At 37.0% G+C, this 14,730-nt stretch overlaps 1 protein-coding gene across 1 annotated transcript; it reads right to left on the bottom strand.

Annotated features, from left to right (window-relative positions):
* Positions 1 to 258: 258 nt before the first annotated feature.
* On the bottom strand, positions 259 to 10,046 carry peli3 (pellino E3 ubiquitin protein ligase family member 3). Its single transcript, XM_052562117.1, has 6 exons — positions 9,874 to 10,046; positions 5,648 to 5,777; positions 5,222 to 5,323; positions 4,218 to 4,439; positions 1,724 to 1,912; positions 259 to 1,059 (listed from the first exon to the last, which is right to left on the bottom strand). The coding sequence occupies exons 1-6, from the start codon at positions 10,044 to 10,046 to the stop codon at positions 442 to 444; spliced, it is 1,434 nt and encodes a 477-aa protein (XP_052418077.1). The 3' UTR covers positions 259 to 441.
* Between the last annotated feature and the right edge of the window lie 4,684 nt (positions 10,047 to 14,730).

The following is a 14,730-nucleotide window of genomic DNA, read 5'->3' as shown; positions in this document are numbered from 1 at the left end:
GTGTTGCTTTTCTGACTGAGAGCTGTTTGATCTTCTTTTATCTTCATCTTTTTGCTTTTCATTATGTTCTCTATAATGCAAAAAGTCTTCTCATTTTATTTTTTTTCTGTGATTTAGTGGTGAAAAGTGACTCCATTGCTAAGAGCTGACTGCAGCTGCTTTTTCAACATTACACATTATGTAAATTAAGGCCTTGCACAGAGCTCTTACAAATGCAAATGTATGCAATTTCCATTCGCTGCTTCTTACACACAATGCTTGTGTTTTTCAACTTTTATTTCATCACTTATTTACACATTCTGCATCACATAAAGTATATTCCCTTTTTATGTCATCCTTGCCTTATTCACAAGCTCTTAATTTTGCGTCCTCCACAGTCCAAACTCTCCGTTTCTGTTATTCAGTCTCAACATCTCACTCTCCACATGGCAGCTGCTCCTCTCAGTCGACAGGCCCTTGGAAGATGAGTTTGATGTGGCCTTGTTCCCCCGTCAGCCATGTTCCACAGAAAGGACAAGCAGCGTGGAAGGCATGCGTGCCGTGCGGCAGTGGGATCTGACTCCAGCCTTGCACCGTCTTTTCCGAGCACACGTGACCGCAGGGGCAGAACGCATGTGTGGGGGGCCCTGCATCAAGATACAGACCCCCTTCGCACCCGAGCCAGAGGGGCACATAGGGGCCCACCCCTCTGCACATGGGACACTCTCGCTCTCCTGTGGTAGCCGGAGCTGTGCCTCCGCCCCCGGTTAACGCCAGCGCAGATGATCCCGCTTTCTCTTTACGAAACCCCCAGTTGTGGTAGCCGTGCACATGGCCGCAGTTCATATAGACCCAGGGCTGTTTCTTGTCAATGGTGGCGCGATGTGCCAGGCTGGGAAAGGCGAGCGTGTTGAAACCCACAGGACACTGGGGACGGGCGGCGTTTAGTTCCTGGCGTAGAGACTCGAGCTGTTTGAGAGTCGGGGTGTGACGAAGACCGCTAGGGGTACGCCAAAGCAGAGTGGCCCCGCAGAGATCGATGAGAGAGCCATCCTGCAGCATGTTTGACTCGTTCTCTACCTGTCGGGTAAAAAACACACACATGAAATCACTCAGGTCATTCTTCAATTGGGTTCCACAGAAAAAAAGAGGTAGGTTTGGATTGACATGAGTGTGAATAAATAATGACACATGCAGGTGAATTGACCTTTTAAGCATGAAACTTGCAATTATATCTAACTTATTTCACCATTTTTGCTAGTTAGAAGATGACAAAAGCACAGCTAGTCAAATAAACTCATCTTAGATTTAATAGATCTTAATTAAAAATGTAAAAAAATTATATTTATTTTTGTCTTCTGCATTTGAATTGATGTAGTGAATGCTACAGTCCAATTAAAATTTTTATGCAAGAAAGTAAAACTATAACAAGTTGACAGTGAGTTAACTAGAAAAGCAAATTTTGTCAAGACTTTTTCGGGCATTTTTTAAAACCTTGTTTTAAAAGAAAAGAAAAGAAAGATAAAACTGTTTTAAAAGTTTTTTTTTTTTTTTTTTTTTTAAGTTTATAAGCCTTGCGAACAGAAATATAGTTAGATCTTTCAAATGGCACTTAAACAATTTTGTATTTGGTATATATACACTACTGTTTAAAAGTTTGGGGGAAGAAATTTTTTTTTTCTGCGGTTTACCTCTGAAGCATTTTTACTGGTGCTTCATTACCGAGATTAAAGCAGATTCTCACCAGTTTTCCTCTCTGCTGGGCGGACCGTGTCTCTCGGAGGGCAAAAACATTCCCACATACTGAGATCTCCCTCCACACGCCTGGAGCGGGTTCAGAAACAAATTCCCCTGCTGGGTGCATCACCAGCACCCCGTTGGTTGTCAGTCCATCCATCAAACCATCTGAGGTCCTCCATTTAGCAGCTCGCTCCTGGAAATCAAGCACATCAAGAGGATTTGAATAACCTCTACTGTAGCCTACTCACAGCGAAATCAAAACGTGTCATGGCTTACTGTCAGAATAATATCGCTTCTCTTTTAATGTACACGTATGTAGCGAGTTATATAATAAATCACTGACTAACTGAGCTTAGAGGATTATAATGCACAGACAGACTTGTAGGCTTTCCTTTTATAGCTACTAGCACTTACACAACACACCTACTATACAGTGGGAGTCTGAAATATTTATACCCGACTAGAACACAGTCTCCATTCCTTCTCTCTCGTTCTTTTTCCACCTCCACAGAACAGCGGTGAGCAGAGAGCCTGTCAAGGACATTTGTTTGAGGCTGTAGCCGTGTGTTGATATGTCATGCATCACTGCCAGCTACTGGACCATTACTGTCCTCCAGGTGTCTGTGTTTTTTTGAGAGGCGCAGATCTCCACTATCGAGTTACAGTAGCTACTATCAAGGTCAAAGCAAATATTAAAGACACTATTTGAAAAGGCTTGGAATAAAAGAGTACACATAGTAGTGTCCCATTCAAGTCTACTTCCATTGCTTAGTGTATGAAAAATGATGTTAATCCATATCTCCTCAACAATTAAAGGGATAGTTCACCCACAAATTTTAATTCTGTCTCCATTCACTCAACCTTGTCATTTTTGTCTATACAGTGAAAATCAGTGCACTCAAAAATGCATTAGACCATTATTGTATGGACAAAAAAAAACTGATTTAGAACAACATTAAGGTAAGTAAACAATTACAGAATTTAAAATGCAATCACTTTAAGTCAAATGCACATGATTTGAAACAGTTGATAGTTTAATCAAGCGCATTAAATGTGAGTAGCGATGTGAAATGAAGGGAAATGAGTCATTTTGAGCTTAAGCATCTCAGTCGGTGACAGCAGGAAGATTAAAGCTCTGTAATGTGCCTGCTGTTTGCTATGAATGATATGCATCTCTAGATTCAGCATGTTTTTATGTTCTCATTTTATTGAATGATGCATGGTCTTATCTACAGTCACTCTTTGCTTCTGAATGAACAAGCAAAACCTTTGTCCCCATGAAAATGTTTTTCATAGCTCATGTCAGCGTGAGCGACACTGAGTATGTTTACACCGATGTTAATATCAGTCTGTGATGTAAAATGTTGTAAATATAGATCTACTGTATGTAATTAGAGCTGTTTGCTAAGGCAACAAACCTGTATAAACAAAGCCTTTACACTAAGTAAATCATCAAACGCTGTTTGTACTGTAAACAGCAGTGATATTCAAATCATGCCTGCTCAGGACAGGTGTGCTATACATTTCTAAGCAATCAAACTGAACACATCTGAAAACAGATTGAAAAGTGTATATTCACTTTACTTATTTACAAAGCTTACCAGGTCTACAAATCAAAATGTTAAAACTAAAATTGTAATGTATTAATTTTTATTACACACCGGCTGCCAAAAGTGTATTTTGTGTAAAAATGTGATTTTTTTGTTTTTGTTTAAAAAAACGTATTTTTACGCTCACCGAGGCTGTATATATATATATATATATATATATATATATTTGATAAAACAATACAGTAAAATAATAATAATAATATTTACAATTTGGCAATTTAACATGTTTTATATTCAAATATATTTTCAAATGTAATTTATTCATGTGATGGCAAAGCTGAATTTTCAGCATCATTACTCCAGTCTTCAGTGTCACATGATCCTTCAGAAATCATTCTATCAAAATGCTGATTTGAAGCTTAATTGTTATTGGTGCTCAATTATTAGTAATGGTTCTTCTTTTTATTAAATTTTCATATTGATATTCCCAGGTTTTATATCGGTTTTACAGCATCTGTAACTTCTTTAAAAGGAAATAACCACTCACATAATTTTTTTTTTTTTAAATCTAATTAGATTATTTTTGTCAGAATGGAGCAGCTGCATACAAGTTACTGCACATGTTAGGGAGTAAAGCCTTGGTGCTTGTTGGGCAATGCAAGTTCATTTCTGACACATGACATTCCTCAAACGTGTTCATCTTTCCATAATTCACAACAAACGATATCTAATAAACAAACCACTAGGCTGACATTTTACGTGATTATTTTGCCTGTTAAGGCAACACAACTAAACTTTAACAGGCAAACCAGCAGGAAAATACTGTAACGTGTCCTCTTCTACTGTGTTGCTGTTTTGTTGTCAGTGTAAATAATTCTTCTTCTGTACTTTGGCAAAGATTCTGCATTAGTGAACGCGGCTGTGACTCAATAGCCTGTTATGACTCACCCCGAGGAAGATGTTTTTGGAAGAGTCAAAGCCCGCTGCATATATTCGTGCTTTGTAGGGAGCACTACGCTCACACATGATGCGGCAAGCGTAGCGGGAGATGGTGCTCTGGGCCGACTGTCCCCCCTCTCCATTAGCACCCCCCTGCCCTTGTCCTCCACCGCCGCTGCTCGCTGTGTCTGTCACCACAAAGTCTATCATGCTTTCTGTGGAACGGCCGATCTAAAGACACGTCAACAACCAGAGTAAGTGAGATATTCAAGCATCATTTTTATTGATTACTCCTCCTCATGATGTTTTAAACCCTTCAACTTTCTATTCACCAAAGAATACTAAAAAGCTGCTTTCAAGATCCTCAACAGCATTGTAAATTACATTGTAAAATATTCAATTGCATAATATTTTAAAATATTACTGTTTTTACTGTATTTTTTTATCAAATAAATGCATACTTGGTAAGTATAATAGACTTCTAAGCTTTTGAATGGTAGTGTTTATACCATATTGACTTTTTTTTTTGGGGGTATTACTTGCTATCAGTCAATATTTTATTTAATTGTGCATGCTCATTTCAACCTATTTTTACACTTTGATTACTGATACCTTAGCCACAATGCTTACTTAAATGTAATATTTATTATTGATAATAATTCAGTAACACAGTTAAACATAATATTCAGCAAATCACAAAACTAATATCCATCTTTCATGCTTTATGTTTTGATGCCTAAATATATATATAATTTTCTTTTTTTTTTACGTTTAGAATGGCATGAGGGTGAATAAATGACAAAATGTTCATTTGTGGGTGAAATGATCATATGTTATACATAATTGAGGCCAAAAAAATATAGTTAAAGACATTAACCAGGATACATTAACCATAAGTCAGAATACTGAATACATTTAAATTCATTTGCGTGTTTAACAACCTCAATAATAAGATTTAAACAGGCAGTTAAATGAATGAATCCTCTCTTCTTCTATTATGATACTTTACTCACCTGAAACATGTCAGTGTTGGGGTCATGTGTATATTCCACTATAACAGAATGACTCCGGGACAGTGTGTAGGATATGCTGTGCTGGCTTTTGTTGCTTAGGGCCTGCAAACACACATACACACACACACATAGAACTTTTTGACTAATTGCCTTTGTTGCATCATTCATCCCTCAACAAGTCAGAGGAACATAAGGTACTTTCAGGTTCCCTAACCTTATGCAATAGATTGGCATAACACCCGGTCGGATGCAGTGTTATGCAATGACTCTTACAGAATTGTGGGTGGGTCAAGAGGACACTTATGTTGGAAGAGATTTCACATCTTTTGGAAGCCATGAATAAATCTGTTTTAGATAACGTATCTGGTCCTATCAAGCATTAAGGCATTACCATTTATGTTTTCAACTTTAAGCAAATGATGTCACCTTAGACACCAGAGGTGTGGAGACGTTGTGGATGACATCAGGTTTGACGCCGTTGGCTTTGGGCCGTTTGTAAAGGGCCAGCCGACTCCTCCTGCGGCCCTTGTCCCCGCTAGCCAGCGAACCATTATGCCTGCGTGTAACAAAACAACAACAGTCCCATCTGAGCTTAGCAAATACTTTGAACAATAAAGAATGAATTAATCAAAAACACACGCGGTGCTTGATTTAGAAGCAGCACCTCACCTGCTGACTGCTTTTGATAGAGCTGACAGATTGAGGACAGACTGTTGTCTTGGGGATGACAAAAACTAGGCAATACTTGTTTTCACTTAAGATCACTGGCGTGTACTTAAAAATAATTAAATGTCATAAATCTATCTCTCTGTCAATACTATGACAGGAGTCATGAGCCGTCCACAAAATGGCTGATGTAGGCCTCTCAGAGCCTGTCAATGAGGAGGTTAGGCCATCTTATAATTTATCTAGACAACGATCAATAGGCCAGACACTTAAATGAGCTCTCTACTTTCATCTCACTGTGAGGCAGTCTTCATTTTTACCGTTTAAAAAGTAAAAAAATATTTCAGTTGTAGCATGTATTGAGGAAAACGTCCTTTGAAGGAACACTCCACTATTTTTGAAAATAGGCTCATTTTCCAACACCCCTAGACATAGGCGGAGGGTGACCCAACTCCAGGGTAAAGCTAAAAGCTGCCAAATCTATTAAATACAAACATGTATTTTTATGCATTGTGTCGTGCAGGCTAATAAAATTTGTTTAATGGGACTGTGTTTATATTTGACGTGATAACAGTTTAATCAGAACATTAGAAATTGATAATTATAAAATGTTTCCTTTCCACGGTTATTTGAACGGAGAATAAATTACAAAGCCTACAGAAAGTGACATTAACTTAGATTTATCGCGAGTTTAAGTGCCCTAAAAAAACTAAACCTTCGTTAAAATCACTGAGGCTATCTACACTGCAAAATTAATCTACGTACGTACATCTGCGCTTTGTTGTTTATGATGAGAGAATTCACAAGCGTCTGGATTTCAGTCAGCGAATGCGTGCGCATTCAACAAAGCTGTTTCAGCAATGACTCATCTGAACGCCTCTGATTGGCCATTGCATTCCTAAACTCAACAGAATCGTGTGGGATTAGTTATAATGTGCAAAACTGTAAAAACGCCTAAAATTAAATACAGTGCAACTGAGCAGATCTTAATTAATGCAGCAATCAACACTTTTTATTAATTTTCACTTTGTTAATAATAGACACAATAGATTTAATTTGTTTGTGTAGGAGCATTTTTGAAAAATTTTTTGCCATAAGGCCCCATGGCCAAGGGCAGGCTAATCCATCCCCAGCTTTACACACGCTCCGCCTATGCCCCTAGAGTTAAACAGTTGAGGTTTACAGTTTTTGAATCCATTTAGCCAATCTCTGGGTGTGGCAGTAGCACTTTTAGCTTAGCTTAGCATAGATCATTGATTCTGATTAGACCGTTAGCATCTCGCTTAAAAATGACCAAAGAGTTCTGATATTTTTCCTATTTAAAACTTGACTCTTTTGTAGTTACATTGTGACCGAAAGAAAATGAAAAGTTGTGATTTTAGGCCGATATGGCTAGGACTATACTCTCATTCCGCTGTATTAATCAAGAACCTTTGCTGCCGTAACACGGGTGCAGCAGGTGCAATGATATTACGCAGAGTAATGAGAGTATACTGGAATGAGAGCATAGTTGATATATATTAACTATATAGTTGAGAGTATAGAGATGCTTCGGTCTAATCAGATTTAATTATCTATGCTAAGCTAAGCTTAGCGTGCTACCGATCAGACCCGGAGATCGTCTGAATGGATTCACAAACTGTAAAACTCCACTGTTTAACTCATGGGGAGTCTGAAAAGTGGAGTGTTCCTTTAAATTAGCACATTTTTGGCTATTTCACTCTGAATACTGTTTTGGGCCACATTTACTAACAGCTTGTGCCAAAGTAAACCTTTTTTTGGCATTAAAGAACTACTGTCAGGATTTATGTCAGGACATATTGCATGTGCATTTGCAGGAGATTCTTTTTTTAGAAGCAAAAATTTAAAGGAGGAGAGTACTTAAATGAATCTTGCAAAGTGATTTGCTAAGGTTTGGAATAGTCAGTTTACTGGTATTCCCGTTATTTAACACCTTAAAAAGCAAGTCGTAACCCTAATCGTGAGCCTGTGTTGTTATCATCCGTTCTGTTTGTTAATGACTTAATTTGCACTACTCTATAAAGACTGCATTGGTCATGATGGAAATCATCTGGCTGCATCTGTGAACATTAATTTTGCATACAGTAGATCACCCATTTCATTTTCCACTCCCATAGCCACTTTTGAGGGATTGAAGTCTCACGCTAATTTTCCCTGTTCAGTAAATCAGGCCCTTAGTCTTCAAAACATATTTTTAATTGTTGATCATGTGCAAAATAACACAATGATGTTCAAGTGTCTCAGACTAATTCACTCAACTGTCTGTGCAAATTTAAATTTAAATTTTCATATAATGTTTTCAATGCATATCATGTGATATAATGTACTGGATGTCATTTTAAGCAGCCATTACTCAGTGTCCCATGATCATTCAGATATTGTTCTAATATGCTGATTTGAAACATTTCAAGAAACATTTCTTATTATCAATGTTGAAAACAGTTCAACATTGATATCTGTCTTTTCCTGACACTTTTGATCAATTGAATCTGTTGACAAAAAAAAAAAAAAAACCTAAAGACATTATTATTGTTGTTTAAAAAGATTTTTTTAACATATATTTGATTTTATTCTATAATAGTAGTGCGAAATGCAAAAGAAATGAACACTTGTGAGTGATACAAACACTATGTTGTAGCTCAAGGGTTAAACCCTGCTCCCCTCCTGGCCCTGGAAACACTCATCGCTCTGCTCTGCTCCATGACTGTGTGATTTGAATGACACCTTTGTTGGAAGTCAAATGAAGTGTTTTGCATCCGCAGCTGAAATCTAAAGATAAGTCCGGAAACCAGCCGCAGGTACACCATAGGAGCCAACTGGCCCGGATGACGTGGTGTTCATTCATCTGCGAGAAAAGATGTTAATTGAAGTCATATTTATTTGAGGGTAATTTTACCCTTGAACTCCCACTGAACTCCTGCATTCAGCAAAACGCTGGCTGAGTGGAGGGGCTGTAATTTAGATAAATGGGTTTTCAAGAATCGGAGACAGTACCACACAGTTCCAATGTGTGTGGGAATGGTTAAACCCGACAGATGATAAACTTAGTGCTGCTGATTTCAAAGGTTTTGTTTATTCATAACTAAATATGTTCAGATTCAATCCATTAAATACTTAACTTTTGACATCTCTTTTGGAATGATTTTATGATTCCCCTTCTTTGCAACAATGAATGTTCTAGGCTGAAAAGCTTTATAAAAATAAAAAAAACATTATTATTTATTTTTATTAATTAAGATTTTCATGCGCTTGCAGTAGAAGTCTAAGACATTACAGAGAGATTTAAAGCACAAATGAGAAGCTTGTATTTTTGGTAAGAAAATTGTATTTATTTGAACTGTCTAAACAGCTGTTTTTTCCCCTCTCCTTTTCCCATATCCTTGTTCATTTCATCAAATTTACAAAGTTTACCAGCTTTACAGATCATGACATAATAATGGATTGGTTATTAATTCTAATTAAGTAATACATTGTTACATTGTTTTTGTACAGACAGTGTGCACATTTGTATATTTATTGGATTGTCTCTTCACTGACTTTTTTTGTGAAGTTACTTTTAATTTTTGAACGAAAATAGCAGCATGATTATTTACAATATTGATAATAATAAGAAATTATTCATGAGCAATAAATCAGCATATTAGAATGATTTCTAAAGGATCACGTGAGACTGAAGACTGAAGTAATGACTGAAAATTCAGCTTTGTATCACAAAAATAAATTAAATGTTAAAATATATTAAAGTAGAAAATAAGATTTTAAAGAGTAAATTTTTTGTTATATTTTCTTTTTTTCTGTATACACACACACACACACATGAAGATTTTTGTGAATTATTCTGTAAATTCTGTTGCACGATTTGAAAGAAAGAGCTAATCTGAACTATAGAAATTTAAGGAGCTTACCTATAATTTCATCCTTTTTTAATATTAATATTATTCCCTCAGGGTTGGTCGTATTCTTACCCAAGTACAATCAGCTCCCCGTACTTGATGGGCTCCTTGTCCTCGGGGCAGAGAGCATCATGGGACTGAGATCCTGAGCCCAGAGGAGGAGACGGCTGGTTCTTGTTGCACGATGGGCGCAGCTCCAGGGACGGAGGAGGACAAAGAGCTTCGGAGCTCCCCTCCAAAACCATATCCAGAAGAACGACTCACAGCTATAAGAGAGAGGGAGAGAGAGAGAGAGAGTGAGGGGAAGAATGAGAGCTTGATATTGTTGCTCAGCACATTTGCTTGTTTTCTCACGGTGAAATGACAACTTTATTTAATAAGCGCTACAGAGAAAGGAAATGGAAAACAGTATGATTCTTATCTGTATCCCCAACCCCCCCCCCAACATCAGTTACTCCACCTGTAAAAACAATAACAGACGAATCCCGGATCAGCTGTTATGTATTTCTGTAACTGCTGATCCTGTGAGAACAGCCTGAGATAGTGTGGCTGTCTCGGCAGTGTTCTGAAGTCTATAAGGAGCCAACCATCACTTGACAACCTGTCGGGGACGGGAGATTTAACCCATCTCAGGAGAATAACAACCTCTCTGCAAGCACGCAGTCAAGTGCTCCAATGCAAATGACTTCATTGTTGTTTTTCATACAGACTTAATGGAACACAGTCACAGCAGTGGCATTTCAAAGGTTCGATACGGTCAGATAAATTGCTGTTGTCATTACTCTGAGTACTTAATGTGTGTTATTTAGGGGAAAATCTATCTATCTATCTATCTATCTATCTATCTATCTTACTATCATGTCTGTCTATCTATCTGTCTGTCTGTCTGCCTGCCTGCCTATCTATCTATCTATCTATCTTACTATCATGTCTGTCTATCTATCTGTCTGTCTGTCTGTCTGCCTGCCTGCCTATCTATCTATCTATCTATCTATCTATCTATCTATCTATCTATCTATCTATCTATCATGTCTTTCTGTGAATCCATCTGTCCATCCATCCTCATGATGTTATTTTAGTGTTATTTCACAATTCAATGTTATTTTAGTATTACTATTTACTAGGGGTGTCACGATTTCGATTTTAAATCGAAATCGATCGAAATTAAGTCACAGTCTCGAACTTCGAATTAAAAAATGGAATCGTCGATGCTGCCACGCCCCCATGTTGTATGACGGCAAATCAATGACAAAAATAACCGAGCATTCGCGCGCTATATGGCTTCCGCGAGAGGAAAACTGAATCGGATGCGAAGAAACGGGAGCCCGCGAGCTCATATCAAACTCTCGCGCGCGCGTGACATGTACTCTGCGCGCAATAAAAGCCCTCGCGCGCGTGCGCATTCCCCACATCCTCGCGCTCGATCATCTCACCTCTGCTCGCGCGAACAATTTTATTTTTGTCAGTCGTAGGGCGGGGCTTGCTGTTTTAATTGTTATCTCAAATGTCATTGGTTATTCCCCTTTTCCTAAAGTCAGTATTCGACGCCTGTTAGAAAATGAGTAATAATTCACTTGACTTGACCCATGACTTCATCAGTGGACCAGATACATGCGAGTAATCATTTCTTTTGCTTGTTTAATTTATTTTTGTCTTTAATGTAATTTAATGCATTGTTTATAGAGTAGATCTTTTGTAGATACTTGATTAACTGGAATTCTTCTGATTGCTAGTGACTGCAGTCTTGTAATAAGAGATACACATATTTTACAGACTGTAATGATGCACACACACACACACTGTTCATACATACATATATATATATATATATATATATATATATATATATAAATAAATCTAAATGAATGACAGTGAAGTGTTTAACAAGTGTTTTATCTTTAATCTTTTAAATAGATACTTTGTAATATTTGAAGGTTAGTTTAGTCATTTTTTATTGTTTTTGTTTGTTTTGTTATGAACTTGAATGTCATCTTTTGTGACTGCACTTACAAAAGAGAAACTGGATGGCAGTTTATTTTAAGTTTTCAATTGACTAAAGATATAAGTTATTGTTACATTATGTTGTTAATAAAAGTTTTAAATTTGACAGTGTAATGTTGTACATTGCAAACAAAGGTCAGATATTATATTACATAAAAGTCTAGTTTGAAAAATGACAATCTGTGCTTTAAAGAGAATAAATGTAAAAATCGAGAATCGAATCGAACCGTGACCTTAGAATCGAAAATTCAATCGAATCGAGGATTTGGAGAATCGTGACACCCCTACTATTTACTATAATATTATTTACTATTATAATATTTATTAGTTATTTTATTTATAGATATATTTTAAGTTTTCATTTTCATTTTAGAATTAGTAATTTTTTTATGTGCTTTAGCCGTTTGTATGACATTTTTAATGTTTTTTCTTTTTCCAACTATTTCTGCTTCGCTTTAATTTATTTCAGTTTTAGTAATTGAATACTTACAATTATTTTTCATCTAATATTTATATTAAATTTTATTTCAGATGTTAATTTTATTTTATATTTCAGCTTATTTTAGTTTTATATACCTATCTACCTAACACACACACACACACACGTGCACGTACATAATTTCTATTATTTTTTCTTTTTTTGTCAAATAAATCTGTTATGATGCTTCCTCTACAGTTCACTAAACACACTAAATCACTTTCATTTTTTAAATAAGCATCTTGCAGATTCTGCATTTTTTTAATTATAACTGCATTTATAATGATCAACTAAATTCCCACGACATAAATTTTTTTTACACAAGGTAAAAAAAAATATAGAATACATAAAACCTTTGTTGTGCAAAAACATAAAAAATATTAGCAGCAACTGGTTATATGTCTATTTACTTCTTCCAGTCTCCCTTATGCAGCAAATTAATCTCAACCGAGTGCAAACCCACAGGAAGCTGACTGGTTTAGAGATGACGGACAGCTCAGATGAGCCAATCACTGCGCTATCAGGGCACTGCATGACTGTGGGTGTGCAATGGTGAGAGGTGGACTGGAGGCTGAGAGGGTGAGTAAGGAGAGTGAGGGAAATTGAGAGAGGACAAAAATAGAAATAGCATGGTGGTGCAGGTGATGGAGGGGAGAGGACAGGAGAGGAGCAGGGAGGGCCAGCCGGATGGAGAAGGGTATGTAGAGGTGTAATAGAGTGCTTGCAAAACAGCAGATTGTAGATAACAGAAGATTACTAGGGATGAACAAGCACCATTACGAAGAGATTGTTTGTGTGTGTGTGTGTGTGTGCGTGCTGAGATTTGGCAGGGTGATGGATTGTCTTTTCTATGCCACGCATTTTCTAATCAGCCCACAACCTGGGGGAGGAACAAGGGAATGAGAGATATGGGAAAGGAAGATCAACAGGAAAGCAGGAATATGGAGGGGTGGTGAGGACAAGATGCACATCATGGAATGAGATCTTTCTAGACACAACAGCCTTAGTGTATAGTGGTTTATTGTATAATAAAATGACAAGCACTGTCTCTGAGCTCGAACTGTTCTCCACACATTACTGGGCAGCTTATCAATAATTCATTGGCTTCTGGTGCCTTTATTAAAAGACTTGAGTCCCACAGTGTCGGTAGCTCTAATATCTTCCTCTTTATTCCCTTCATCTCCACTTCTCAGATCACCACGTCCTCTCTCTGGTCTGATTTTATGTCCTCCTTGGTTACTGTATTATGTCCCGTCACCTTCACTCCTCATTCCCACAATCCTCTCTGCTGCCTCTGTAGCGGGGTGAGCGAGTGCAGCGCATGAGAACGAGCGTATGAGTGTGAGCGGGGTAGACAGAGAGCGAGTCTGCCTCATCCATCTCTATCAGGAGCCAGATGAAGAGGCTTCTAAATATACACACACGAGGAAATGATCTCACGAATAACTTATGAGGCTTTACTCGAGTCCAGCCTTGCCAAACTTAATTCTTCAAAATGGATATCTGCTTTTCAGCAGATCATTAGCTATTTTGCCGTTTTGTCAGAGCTGCATTTTTTTCTTGGATACTGGTACGGCTGCAAAATTTCTGTTTGCATTGTTGTTCTTGTCTGCAAACAATAGTATTGGTGTTATGCTTTCACACATTTGGCACGCTGTAGCAAAGTGAATTTGTATAGGTAGCAGAATGTAGTTTGCACTAGTAGTATTGTCTGCTGGAGTCAGCTCAAAGTGATGGCATCTCATAAATGCAATGATATACTATTATGTATTCATAGTGTCTACAATGGTCTGTTATTGTTTATGATTGCATGGCTCTCTGGAATACTTCTGATTAGTCAATGGCAGCAATCTTGGGTTAAATATATTCGTATAACAAGCAATTTCCTTCACAGCTAGTATGATGTTTCTCAGCCGTCTCTCTTCTCATGTAAGTTTTAACATACATTTAATTTTATGTATATTTGGAAAGCAGCAAAACGTGGTAACCTGCCAGTTTCAGTTTAAGGAATTGCTTTAACCTGATCTAACCCTTAAGGTTTGCTGGTGTAACCTTATGTATTTAGGCTGATTCAGTGATGTTAAATAATCATTTTGACTTGAATTAAATCATTCATTTAGATATTACCACACACAAAACATTTTCAGGTTAACATTTTCTCAGTTTACAGTAGGTATGTTATTTTTTCAAAACTCCTTGTTGTACATTACGTCAAAGTTTTATTTTGCAATAATTGTATTAACAAACTCATTGTATGTTAACACTTATGTATTAGCTAAAGTTTGCAATAACTATTAGATATTGTTTAAAATGTCTGCAGAGTTACATTTGGTCAATGTCTGTAACTCTGCTATATAGTCTTTACTGCCCAACAAATCTGTATTTATTTGATCAAAAATACAGTAAAAACTGTACCATTGTGAAATAATAACAGATTTGAACATTACTGT

Source organism: Carassius gibelio, chromosome B7 (assembly GCF_023724105.1).
Source record: "Carassius gibelio isolate Cgi1373 ecotype wild population from Czech Republic chromosome B7, carGib1.2-hapl.c, whole genome shotgun sequence".
Lineage (NCBI taxonomy): Eukaryota > Metazoa > Chordata > Actinopteri > Cypriniformes > Cyprinidae > Carassius > Carassius gibelio.
Note: the sequence above shows the minus strand (reverse complement) of the source record. Positions and strands in the feature narration are given on the sequence as shown.

Coding starts and splice junctions, on each gene's coding strand:
- peli3 (XM_052562117.1), bottom strand. CDS start 10,046: ATGGTTTTGGAGGGGAGCTCCGAAGCTCTTTGTCCTCCTCCGTCCCTG. Junction 5,778..9,873: donor GGGGAGCTGATTGTACTTGG/GTAAGAATACGA, acceptor TGTTACACGCAG/GCATAATGGTTCGCTGGCTA. Junction 4,440..5,221: donor CCAACACTGACATGTTTCAG/GTGAGTAAAGTA, acceptor ACGTGTCTTTAG/ATCGGCCGTTCCACAGAAAG.